The following is a 12,760-nucleotide window of genomic DNA, read 5'->3' as shown; positions in this document are numbered from 1 at the left end:
TAAGAGACAATGACAGGACTCAAACTCAAAGCTACCTGATTGCTGCTTTTGACCTTCTGTTTACTCTCTTTCATGGTCCTCCATCTATTCCATTGCAGGAAGGTCTTTGCCATCCTTTGCTGGCTCAGGAGAGGCCCCTCATTTAGTTAAAGACCAGCTCAGCCCCAGCTCGTATGCCGGACACTACTTTCTGGGTTCCCATGGTTTGTAGAGCGTGGTAAAAAACTGCAAGGCAAGTAGCCAGATAGGCTCCCCTCCCTTTGGCCCTAAGAAACCATGTTGGCTTTGGTGGGCTGACCGGGTTTGAACTTGGATACTGGGGTCATATTTGGGGCCTGTTGGCCGTAGGGTCACTTGGGACCTTACCCAATGCCCACCACACTGGGAAAATTCTGGAACTAGTGGGCACTAGGGCTAGGTCAATTAGTCTGGCTCAGGGATGGCCGGCCAGCCAGTTTATCTTCTGTGCAATATTTAAAGGAAGCGTGAAGGACAAAAGATTATTCTTGCAAGGGATATCAATGCTCCAATTTAACATCATCATACCCTGTGAAAGACCTAAGGGGCCCACTGAAAGACATGAGGTTGCTGCAGATGACTTGCAAAAACAGTTAATATCTAAATAGTAAGCATGAATTATATAAGATCTATGAGCCACAATGGACAGAATTAGGAATTCGTTTACTGCATTTTGTTAGATTGGCCACCAGATTAGGAATTTTTTAAAAGGATTTATTTATTTATTTGAGAGGGAGAGAGAGAGATAGCAGGAAAGGGCAGAGGGAGAGGGAGAGAGAGAATCTCAAGCAGACTCCCCACCAAGCACAGAGCCCTGTGCAGGGCTCAGTCCCATGAGATCATGACCTGAACCAAAATCACGAGTCCAACGCTCAACCAACCAAGGTACCCAGGCACCCCCAGATTAGGAATTCTTAATAACTGCTTTCCATAGGGAGCATCTTCTACCCATCTGTCTATCCATCCATTCATCCACCCATCCATCTACCCATCCATCTGTCCACCCGTCCATCCATGCAAATATCCATCTGTCCATCCATTCAACCATCCATTGCTCCATCCTTCCTTCCATCCATCCATCCATCCAACCGTCCAGCAATGATCTGAACACTCACTATGCACACGATGGAATGCTTGGTTTGGGGCAGAAAATACAATATCCTGGTATTCAGTTCAAAATTTAGACAATAGTTTTGCTGAGGATGTAAGCAATTTTCTTGATGTCTTGATGGAAAGATAACCAGTTCCAACTCTGCAGTCTACTGACTGGTTTGATATTTTGTTGACATAATCACTAAACTCTTACTTTGTATATTCAAAGCCTCAGCTCTGACCCTCTTTTTCTAGTTCTGGAGTTTAGTTGGATCTCCCACTCCACTTCTACCTGTAGCACGCAGGTGTATTTCCATACCTTGCCATGAGTCAGCTGGCAGTGGAGCTGTCTTATGCCCCCGGTGTGACCATTGCTGATAAAACTTCTGATGGGAAAGTTCTGGAAGGGGATATGCTTAACTCTGCTAGCATAGCAAAGAGCAGACTATGACTTCTCCACAGTCCCTGGAAGAGCTGACATAGTGAATTTTAGGAATAGAGAGCTGGGTTTTGATTCTTTGGGATAAGATGAGAGTGTATTAGTTGTCTATTGTTGTGTAACAAATTACCCCAATCTTAGCAAACAACAAACATTTATTATCTTAGAGTTTCTGTGTGTCAGGAGTCTGGGTGTGGCTGAGTCTGGCCCGTGATTTCTCATGAAGTTGCAGTCAAGTTGCTGACTTGGGCTGTGGTCTTATCTGAAGGCTCCTTTGGGACTTTGAAGCTTAATCATGTGATGGTTGGCAGGCCTTAGTCCCTCAGCATGTGGAACTCTCATGAGGGAATGCCTTGTGACACGATGGCTGGCTTTTTCTAGGGTGAGCGACCTCAGAGAGAGTGAGGGAGAGAGGCCAGGACAGAAGCCATGGTCTTTTAAAAACCCAATCTCCAAAGTGACATCCTTCCCTTCTGCTGCATTATATTTACTAGAAACAAGTCAACATGTCTAGTCTACACTCAAGGTGAGGGGATCACACAAAGACATGAATACAGGAGGTGGGACCATGGAGGGAGCTGCCTGGCACAGGGGGTGTTGTGTATGGGAGTGGGAGGGAGAAGAAATTGCCCGGGAGAACATCAGTCTATATGTGGAGAGGCTGGAGCCTAAATGCTCCTTTAGGCCTTCATTGCTCACTGTGCCCCTCTGTTCTTGTTAGGAGTTAGGGCAGCTCCAGGCAAAGCTGTGGTTTCCCCAGATTTCCCTTTCTGTAGCCCCAAGCTTCTTTTCCCTCTCGTCCTCTTCCTTTTCTCTGCAACATATGCTGCCCAGAAAAGTTCTGCTAATTTGGTTCCCATTGAACCATAAATGTTTGGTCAGGGTCAATGAGGAAGGAGCATGCCTATTAACAGGGACTATTCCTTAAATAAACAAAGCTCTGGTTAGAATTTCAAACTCCTGATGGAAGAGTATGGAAGGTTCTCTTCTGCAGCTGGGAAAGTGTGAGTGGAGGGCTTCTCACTTGCCCATCCTATGCCCATGGGCAGGTAGCATAGCAGGGGGCTGGGGACTGGGCAGTGGGGTGGACTCGGGCAGCCTGGCTGGAATTCCAGTCCCCCCAGTTTTCTGCTGGGTGACTCTGGCAAACTACCTGATCGTTTGCAGCCTCAGTGTCCTAATCTGTCACACAGGGATGATAATAGTAGCTTCATCCAGCAGAAGCTGTTACACACAGCAAGCACTCAATAAACGTTAGCCCTATTCATCCCCACAGCCTCGGCTCCCTCGTTAAGCAGGATCAGAGAAGGACTGAGACAGAGGCACATGCCCAAAGGAGTGTGGCACGGGGAGAGGTGGTCAGAGGCAGGGTGTGGCTGGGGCCAGGGGGGCAGGAGGGTCAGACAGAGCCCAGGCCTGCCTTGGGCTTGGCTGTGGGGCAGGGGAGGGCCTTGGTGTGACTCCTTACTCATTTGGTTCCGGATAATTTCTCATGCATTCTAACCCAGCCCTGTAATTCAACTTAAGGACTCAAGCTGTCTGTTCTGAAGCCTCTGGGGGGGAAGACAGACTTCCTCGTTGGCTAACAGAGACAGTGATCAGGGCCAATGCCTGTCCAATGAGAGCGTGCATTCCTAGATACCTGGGCTCGCTTGGGGGATCTGAATGCCCAGGTTCACGGAAACTCTCCTAGGGCCTGCCCCAGCCAATACTGGGGTTTCTGGAGTCACACCAGGCCTCCTTCAGGACAGGCCCGTGTACCACCTTTAGAAGCCAGGGCTCTTCAATAAATAAATACATCTTAAAAAGCGGGGTGGGGGGGAGGGGGTGGTACCTAGGTGGCTCAGTCGGTTGAGCGTCTGATTCTTGGTTTCAGTTCAGGTTATGATCTCAGGGTTGTTAAGATCCAGCCCCACATTAGGCTCCATGCTCAACGGGGAGCCTACTTGAGATTGTCTCTCCCTTTCCCTCTGGCCCTCTCCCCACTCTCTTTCAAATAAATAAGTAAATCTTTAAAAGGAAGAAGCAGCAGCCAGGGCTCTTCTCCACTCAGTCTCTGTATCCAGACTCAGTTGTACTCAGTCCCTTGGCATGGGCCCATGTGTGCCCAGGCTCAGAATGACTCAGGCTTGGCCCTCACAAAATCAGGCCTATGAGAAACTTCAGGAGCCAACCCATGAGGCAGTGTTGGGTGGTGTCAAGGGCTTCGGGCTCTGAAACCAGACGGAAGGTCCATGTGCAAATCCCTGTCTGAGGACCTTGGGGCCTTGGGCGAGTTTTTCTCTGTGCTTGCCTTTCCTCCTCTGTGAGCTGGGGCTGGTGGCCACCGCCTTGTGGAAGCAGCGAGTGAGATGTACCACAGGGCGCTTGGAAATGCGCCTTGTGCGTTTGATGGGGATGACCTTATGGTGATTTAGAGGCAGGCTTTGTGAAAACTTCCATGGGGGCGTTTGTGTTGCTTTGCAAAAGGCCTGGGAGCTGGCATTTCCATAGGCCGTGTGGCAAAGGATGGAAGCAGATGGGCTGAGCAGAGAAGCCCTCTGAGGACTCACGTACTGCAGACAAAAGGGTTTCTTTTTAGAAGAGGTCATGTGTTTCCATCAGAGGAGAGATTTCTTTCCAGTTTTTCAATGAGGGAAGATCTTTTCTTTTTTTCTTTCTTTCTATTTTTTTTTTAAAGATTTTATTTACTTGACAGAGAGAGAGAGCAAGAGAGAGAGCACAAGCAGTGGGGAGGGGCAGAGGGAGAGGGAGAAGCAGACCCCCTGCTGAGCAGGTTAATGTGGGGCTCGATCCTGAGACTCCAGGAATCATGACCTGAGCCGAAGGCAGACACTTAACCAACTGAGCCAGCCAGGCACCCCAACGAGGAAAGATCTTTATTCACGTAGCAGATCTGCTTTAATTCCCGGCTGTTCTACTTTTGAGGCTATTTTAAGAATCGGCAGTCCTTTATTGATTCACCACTGCCGTTTGCCCACCTTCTCCGTTGGGCGGGGCAGCTGCTGGCTGGGATCTGCCTTTGGCCGCTGGACCAGCTAGCTGACCGGGAACATCCTGGCCGTCCTGCTCTGGGCAGAGGATGGGTGAGGTGCCCTGTGGCCCGCTGCTCTGGCTAATGCTCCAGCTTCCAGGGCCAACTTCTGGCCCAGCGCTTCCCCATCCGTGTTGTCAGGTTTTGCTCACAGCTCCGTCCCTCGGTGGTACCAGCGCGATAAGCTGAATGTCATATTTAGACTTTCGATTCCTGAGGAACTTCAGAGCACAAGTCAGTGGGGGTCAGGGCAGGAAATCAGATCTGCGCATTAGATTCTAGCTCTGGAAGTTTTGCTTTTGAATGTTTGTGCATTTTCTCGTTGACCTTCTTTCCTAGGCCTTGTCAGAGATAATGCAGGCCCACTTTCATCTCAGATAAGAGGGCTCCTGAGAAAACAGAGAAAGTCAGGGAAGACTTCTCACCCATTTTATTGCCATGGGGTCAAGAAGTTTGACACGAAGGGCCATATCCCTCTGTTTGCAGGATGATGGTGGGTTCTGAGGAATAGCCATTGGAGAAAGGCTTTCCTGGGACACCAGTGGATTTGGAATTTCAGCACGTTTACAATCAGCTGGGATGACCCTTGCCCTGACCTTTACTGCCCGCCGTGAAGTGATCCTTCACTCTTGCTCTTCTTTGGGGGCAATGCCGGGGCGACCTGAGCTATTCCTACTTACAACACTTCTGACACTGCATGTGTGTGGTTTATCCCCAAGCCAACCAATTCTTTCTACTTTCTGGACACCAACTGATGTCCTACAATTCAGTTCTGACACTAATGACTGAATCATTGCAGACCCTGCAGGTTATGGGCTCAGTCCCACAAGATGCCCCACTTCCCATGCTGATCCCAAGTACTGGGCTCTCAGATTTCGCTCTGTCTGACTTGGCTACAAGCTGGGGTTCCCACAATGCCTTCCTCAGGTCCAATAGTTTGTTAGAATGGCTCACAAAACTTGGGCATTTTACTTACCATTACTGGTTTATATAAAAGGATATTAGAAAGGATACAAATCACAGAGGAGGTGCATGGGGCAAAGACCGGAAGGTTCCTGAGCATGGGAGCTTCTGTCCCCGTGACTTGGGGTTTGCCGCCCCCTGCATGTGGGTACATTCACCAACCCAGAAGCTTTCCAGATCCTCTCGTGGAGTTTTATTACGCACGATTGATCGGTAATCCCCAGCTCTCTCTCCTGTCCCTGGAGGTTGGAGGGTGGGGCAGAAAGTTCCAACTCTTTCATCTTGCCTGGGTCTTTCTGGGGACGAGACCCCATCCTGAAGCTATCTAGGGGCCCACCAACAGTGGTTTCGTTAGAACAAAGATGCTCCTATCGCCCAGGATATTCTGAGGGTTTTAGGAGCTCTGTGTCAGGAACCAGGGATAAAGACCAAATATGTATTTCTTACTATCACAGAGGGTGATGCTGATCATGATCTGGGCCTCCCTATTTCTCATAATTTCTTCCGGGCGGAATGTGCCTTCCTGGCCCATGCCGCTTTGGAGGGTCACCGCCCGGGCCCAGTCAGAGGACACTCACAGTGACCTGAGGCTACTCTCCCCTACCCCTGCCTTCCAACACAGACCAAAGGCTGGGCCACACTGAATCCAAAGCTATGCCTGCCGTGCCCTTCAGTGCAAGCGTGGGCCTGAGGCGGCTGGCGACGGCGCCTGTGGAGCTTGTCCACGTGGGCGGCTGGACTCTCCTGACCCCCGACTGTGTGACAGACCAGCATCAGCCCCTGGGGTGGGCTGACGTGCGACTGGCTCTAAGACCCTTGGGGGAACTTCAGGTTTCGATGGGATTAGTGCTCTGGAGAGATTCTGCAGTTTGGAGGTCAAGGGTGACTGGGTGGGAAGGAGGGCCCCTACTTTATGGAATGGCCATGGTGTGTGTCTGTATTTCTTTTTCTACAGAGTAGAAGGCACAGATGAGAGGAAATACATAGAAGGAGATTGGGAAGGGATCAAGATGCCTGATTCAGTTTCAATGAGCCCATTGTGGGCCCTGGGGACGGATTGCCCTGAGCTGGGGTGGGGGTGCGTGAGGGGATCACTGGAGACCTTGGCAGAGGTCCCCTGCATGGACACTCTCTGGGGTGTATGACTTCTGTTGAGGTGCATTGGGCCAGCCGCATGGCTGGATATGGTCTGGGGAAGATGCAACAGGGCTCAGGTGGAGGGTGAGCTGAGGCTCTGCGTGCATGGTGACGGAGGGGAGTCCCGGACCCACCCACAGATGTGTCAGCCTGAGCTAGGGGAGCTGGCTGGGGCGGTGATGAGATCACGGGCAGATGGCCTCCTGGCCCCCATTGGCCCCAAGCTGAAGTCACAACATGGACTTGCCCATGAGGAGGCCTAGAGCCGCCCCTTGGCTGAGGGCGAGGATGGCACCCTGGCCTCTGCCCTGCTGAGCCTGAGGAGTGCCATGCCCCTCCTCTCCTCTGTCTGGGCTGGCCTTTCTGCCTGCTTGCCTCAGGGGCTCTCCTGGTGGGGCTGTGCCCGAAATCCCCACAACACCAGTACAGAGCAAGGGCTGTCCCTGGATGTGGCCGCCTGGGAGGCCAGGGCTTGTGGGGTGGCTGTGGGAAGGGCGGAGACGCATGGTGAACAGAGAGCTCGAGCTGCCGGCTCGGCGGGCTCCGCCACTGACGGGCGTGGCTCGCACCTGCCCTTGGTTGTCCCTTCCATAAAGTGAGGCATTGAACTGAAGATCCAGCTCTGACCTCTCACTGGTTTGGGGACTGGACCTGAGTTCGAGTCCTCCCATAGGACTCGTTCTCAGACCGGTGTGGGGAAAGAACATCTGCGGAGCTCCATGAGAGCGGCCCGGTTTGCTCATGCAGGCCTCCTTTGCCCCACCAGGGGCTTCCTCTTCCTGTTCTCACCGCCTCCTCCTGTCCCTCCAGGGAGAGTGTCTCGTCTACAGGACAATCCCACTTCAAGAGCTTTGACAACAGGTACTTCACCTTCAGTGGGGTCTGCCAGTACCTGCTGGCCCAGGACTGCCAGGACCACACCTTCTCTGTTGTCATTGAGACCGTGCAGGTGAGCTGGCCTGCTGCCTGTCAGGAGGCCGTGATGGGGTGGGCCAGGGTGGTCCCATCTCCTTTGTGAGCTGCTGTGGTACACGCTATCCCTCTCTTCTCCAGAGACTGGAGCAAGGAGGGCCCTGGAGAGGAGCACATGGCTCCCCCTGAGGACTGAAGTCCTAGGTTTGCTTTGGAACCATAGGGCCAAGCATCAGGAATACAGCCAGAGGCTATTCTTTATAAAGTTCTTTATAAAGACCAGACCTGGATGGGAAAGGATGTGGGGAACTGTGGGGAGTTGGGCAGCGGTGAGCGCTGGGCTCAGGGCCTTGTCCCGGCACACCTCCAGGGGGCCTACTCACAGAGACCATTCTGTGAGAATGGAATTGTTTCTCCTCAGAAGGCCAGAGGTTGCCTGGGGTTGTGCTCTTTCCCTGAGTAAATGGGTCCCAGGCTGGGGTGCCAGGCAGGGGGTTTGTGCGACGTCACTCTGTGTGGCCCTCTTGGCAGTGCGCCGATGACCCTGATGCTGTCTGCACCCGCTCAGTCACTGTCCGCCTGCCGGGATTGCACAACAGCCTCGTGAAGCTGAAGCACGGGGGAGGCGTGTCCATGGATGGGCAGGATGTCCAGATCCCTCTCCTGCAAGGTGTGTTCTGTCCTCCACCACCAGGCCTGGGGCTGGCCCCGCCCACTCCACAGCACCTCCACGGCTCAGCCATGCTCACTGCCCACCTCTTTTGTGAGGAGAGCTATCTCTGGAGGGGTGGGTATCCTCAGCATGCGTCCTTGCAAGAAAGGAAGGCTTCCTGGAGGAGGAGGGGAAGGAGGCCTGGAGGAAGCTGTCTGGAGACCAGGGAGCTGCTCCAGGCCAGGGAGAGAGCATAGAGAAGGAACGGGGACCAAGAAGATTTTCACTTGGCTTAAGCCAAAGGGGTGAGTTGAGGGTTGGGCACAGTTCTGGTTCTGCTTTGAGGTGGGAAAGGAGTGGAGAAATTAAGGAGTGGCTGGTGATGGGTCAGACCAGAGGATGTCATGGGGCAAAGCCAGGCGACCCTGTGACCCGTGGGAAAAACCGACCTATCCAGTGACTTTGCCAGGTGGCACCACACCCTTTTGGAGGCATCATCGCCACCCTCACCCTCCCTCTTCTTGTGCCTGACTTCCGTGTACCCTGCGGCCCATTATCCCGGCATTGCGCACAGCGTGTCCACGTGTGTTTAATGCTGTGTCTCCCTGTGAGATCCCTTCCTCGTCTCCAGGGAGAACTGCTGAATGCAGCTCTGCACGCAGCGTCGCGCAGCCTAGAAGTGGTGTGCAAGGGCAGAAGCGCCTGGGGGACGGCTCAGGGCTCAGGGATTCAGTGGGAGGCAGAGCCCCCGCAGCCGCCGATGCAGGGGCCTCTGCCGCCCTCTTGTGGCAATAGAGTGAATGGCCGGCTACAGCTGGGATACTGGGGAACCTTTCTTTGGAACCTTTTTTGTACTATGCCCATCCCACTTATCCTTCCTCCTGAGACCTCCTTCAATCTCATGGATATCCCCATCTGTCCCCAACTCCTTGATGTCATTGTTGCAGTCCTTTGTGAGATACTCCGTCTCTCTCCACTGTACATCTGCCTCTCACCACCCTGCCCTCTCCTCATTTCTGCCTAAATCCTATCCCTGCTCCATTCCAGGTGACCTCCGCATCCAGCACACTGTGATGGCCTCCGTGCGCCTCAGCTATGGGGAGGACCTGCAGATGGACTGGGATGGCCGTGGGAGGCTGCTGGTGATGGTAGGTGCCCTCCCAGACACTGCCGCCTTGCAGCCTGGACCTTACAAAGTGTCTCTTGTGCTCCGGCAGAGTGGTTTTCTGTGGTGGGAGAAGAATTCCTCTCTGCCCAGCCCCTACGCCCCCGGAGGGAGGAACAGGCCTCTCTTGTTTATGAGAGACTGATGTTTGTTGTCTGGACGCCCCTCGTTTGCCCTGGGGCTTCTCACTTCTGGGGCTCTGGCACCCCAGGGGCCGCCAGACTAGGTGGGCTCCTGAGGGGCTAGGAGATAGCATTTTGCAGCCCAGCTTCCTGGCTGGGGGCATCTCCTGGGGAGTGCCCACAGTGGGCAGCAAGGGAAGAGCCAGTCTGGAAGTGGCAGCTGAGACCCTGTGTGGTGCACCCCGGGGGTGCAGACCCTCCTGTCCCTGAAGGGTTGCACTAGGAACCACCAGATCTCTCGCCCCTTCCCTGGGCCTCTGCAGTCTGGGGTCCACTTCCCCTTGGTTTCTGTGGCCCCAGAGGCACATTTGGGTAGCAATCCATATATGTCACAGGGCATCCTTATACCTTGTTTCCTACGGAAATTTCCCAGAGCAGGTGGGCAGTGTGGTTTTCACTGCTGTTTTTATGAATGAAGCGACTCAGGTTTAGGTGAGCAGGGCGAGGTGCCCAGCACCGCACACTTGGTTGGTGGCAGAGCCGGTCAGTCCTCTGGGCAGTGTCTTTCCTGCCGGACCAGTGCTTCTCATTGTTTGGTCTTCAGAGGCCTTAGTACTTTTACAAATTACTGAAGACCCCAAGATCTTTTACGAAGGTTGTATCTGTCAATATTTACCACATTAGAAATTAAATCAGAGACTTAAAATATGTATTTACGAATTCACCTAAAAATAACAATAATCATATATTGCACACCTGACACCAGTATAATAATGTATGTTAAGGACACTTCAATAAAAAAAACCCAAACAAAAAATAACAATAATAAACCCACTCCGTGTTAATATAAACAATATTTTTTTGAAAAATAATCATGTTTTCCAAAACAAAAATAAGTAGTGAGAAGAATACCATTGTTTTACATTTCTGCCAATTTCTTTAATGGCTGGCTTAATAGAAGACAGCTGGAGTCTTACATCTACTTCTGCATTCAATCTTTTGCAACATTATGTGTCATGTAGCCTCTGGAAAATTCCACTGCACGCTTGTAAGAGAATGAGAGGGAAAAAGCCAAGTAACATCCTTGTATGATTAGGAAAATAGTTTTGGCCTTGTGGACACCTTGAAATGGCTGCGGGGATCCCTCACTGCCCACCCCAACGCATCTCCAGGACCACACTCAGAGAACTGTTGCCCTAGATCATTCCTCGGATCCCTGGAGAGTCTCCTCTGATGCCCCAGGGCCCTGTGTGCCATAGGCCCTTGGTATAATCCTTTCATGGGCATCTGAGCATTCCTGATGATATCTTGGTTTCCTCTGTCCTCATGACACCGTATTCTTTCCCTCGTCTTAAAGTCCTGGAGAAAGTTCCATATTAGTGAATTTCTTTTCTTTCCTAAAAAAGTAAGCCTTATGACCACAGATCATAGAGCAGGAAGATCTTGGAGAGCATCTTGTCAGCCTGTCATTTGCAATTAGAAATAAAATCCCTTTCTGGAGCCAGAAAGAACTCACCCTGGGTCTCGTGGTCATTTGGTTACAAATTGAGGACCAGAGAACTCAGGTCTCCTGACCCCTCACCTCCTGTGCCCTGGTCTTCAGGCAGGGTGCCCCACCCCCGCCATCAGCCATCCCACCTTCTCCGTAACCCCCCACATCCCAGAAAGATAGACTGAACCTACCCTTGAGTCAAGCCAAGGGGACTGAGGGGAAGGAGGAAGCTATTGTCTTAGTGGGGGATGGTGTGACAGGAGGCCCTGGGGGTGACCAGGGGGACTTTGGGGGGCTTGAGGGCACTCACAGTCTAGGAATGAAGAGGGAGGAGAGGGTGCTGAGGCACGGGTGAGGGGAGTGAAGACATCACCCATTTCACTGCTGAGCTCGGGCCTGGGGTTGACCACCGGCATTACGTTTCAGCCTGTGTCCTCAGGAGAACCTCACTCATTCATGAACTCAGTCATTTGTTCAGTCACTGACTCAACACACATCTAGTGAGTGTGCACAGGAGAGGCCGAGGCTGCAACAGTGAAACAAAACAGACAAGAATCCCTGCCCCGCTCAGTTTATGTTCCACTCGGGGGGACAGACAAGAAACCAAACCAAGCAGTAAATTATATCATGTATTAGAAGGTGATAAATCCTGAGGAGATAAATAAAGCAGCAAGAGGGACAAGAAGTGTCGGGGTCAGAGGATTTACATTTTAAAAAGGGAGGGTAGGGCAGGCCTGGGTGCCAGCGTGGCAACACTTGAAATTTGTAAAGCAAACAAGGAAACATCACTCTATTCTCTTTCTTTTAATGGTATTTCCTTGGGTACTTTTTATTTGGGTCCGGAACCTTCCACTAGATTGTTTATCCTGCATCCTGTGAAGTCATAGCTGGAGGCTGGAAGGGGCTTCTAGAGGTGACCATACGGGGCCCAGTCCTACCGCGTGCTGGTTTCAACCCAGGACGGCCGCCCAGCCATGTTAATTACATGCAGAGCGGGAGTCAGGACTCTGGGGTCCCAGCCCCGGCTCCATCTTTGGATCAGGGTCCTCTTAATAGAAGCTGGCGGATGCTCCTAGTTGTAACCTGTGAAAGGCAAGTTTGACTCCCCAAGGTGTCCACGAGTGTGCACTTTGGGTTCAGAAGGATGAAGAATAAACCATTTGCTGGTGGCCTGGAGTTTCGCTCCCAGAACGGTCCTGGTCACCCACAGTAGACTGCCCCAGAGTCCCTGCTGACCCTAGCCCCTCTGATCACACCCCCTAGAGTCCTCCTTGGCTCATGGTCTTTTCTCTCCCATGACACCCAGTGGCTGAGTAGAATCCAGATGGGGAAGTGTTGTTCTTTGTCACCAAATGTGAGCTCTGAGACTACTTGGACCACAAGGGACCTGCCTCACCCATATGAGTGACTGATGAAAGTGATCAGTAAAGGGGTGTTGACTTTGCACTTGATTCTCCTGGGTGGCGGGGCCCCTTGGCTCCAGCATCTCCTCTGACAGTCGAGGATGGGGCAGAGCATGCTGGACCGAGGCTCCACCTGGCTGCCGGTCCCAGCTCCGCCACCACCTCCGTGACCTGAGGCCAGTCACTTTCCCTCTCTGGGACTCCGTGTCTCCATCTTTAAATGGCTAGATGATCTCTAAAATCCCCTCTGTCTGCTCTCTGACTCCAACGATTTAAGAGCGGGATGTTGCTGGTGGTAAGCTTACACCGCATTTAGCCGCCCCCCCCCCCC

At 52.3% G+C, this 12,760-nt stretch overlaps 1 protein-coding gene across 2 annotated transcripts in view; it reads left to right on the top strand.

Moving 5' to 3' along the window:
* The window catches only part of VWF (von Willebrand factor), a 140,347-nt gene that overhangs the window by 36,991 nt on the left and 90,596 nt on the right, over positions 1-12,760 (top strand). Inside the window, exons 11-13 of one of the 2 annotated variants that reach the window (XM_040642061.1) lie at positions 7,500-7,632; positions 8,127-8,265; positions 9,295-9,395. In XM_040642061.1, the coding sequence (XP_040497995.1) occupies positions 7,500-7,632; positions 8,127-8,265; positions 9,295-9,395 (373 nt within the window). Of the gene's footprint in view, positions 1-7,493; positions 7,633-8,126; positions 8,266-9,294; positions 9,396-12,760 lie in introns of both variants that reach the window. The other variant, XM_040642060.1, reaches the window with a different exon arrangement.

The sequence above is a fragment of the Ursus maritimus genome, unplaced genomic scaffold, assembly GCF_017311325.1.
Source record: "Ursus maritimus isolate PB19 unplaced genomic scaffold, ASM1731132v1 scaffold_26, whole genome shotgun sequence".
In the NCBI taxonomy this organism is placed as follows: Eukaryota; Metazoa; Chordata; class Mammalia; order Carnivora; family Ursidae; genus Ursus; species Ursus maritimus.
This window is presented reverse-complemented; position numbering and strand designations above follow the sequence as displayed.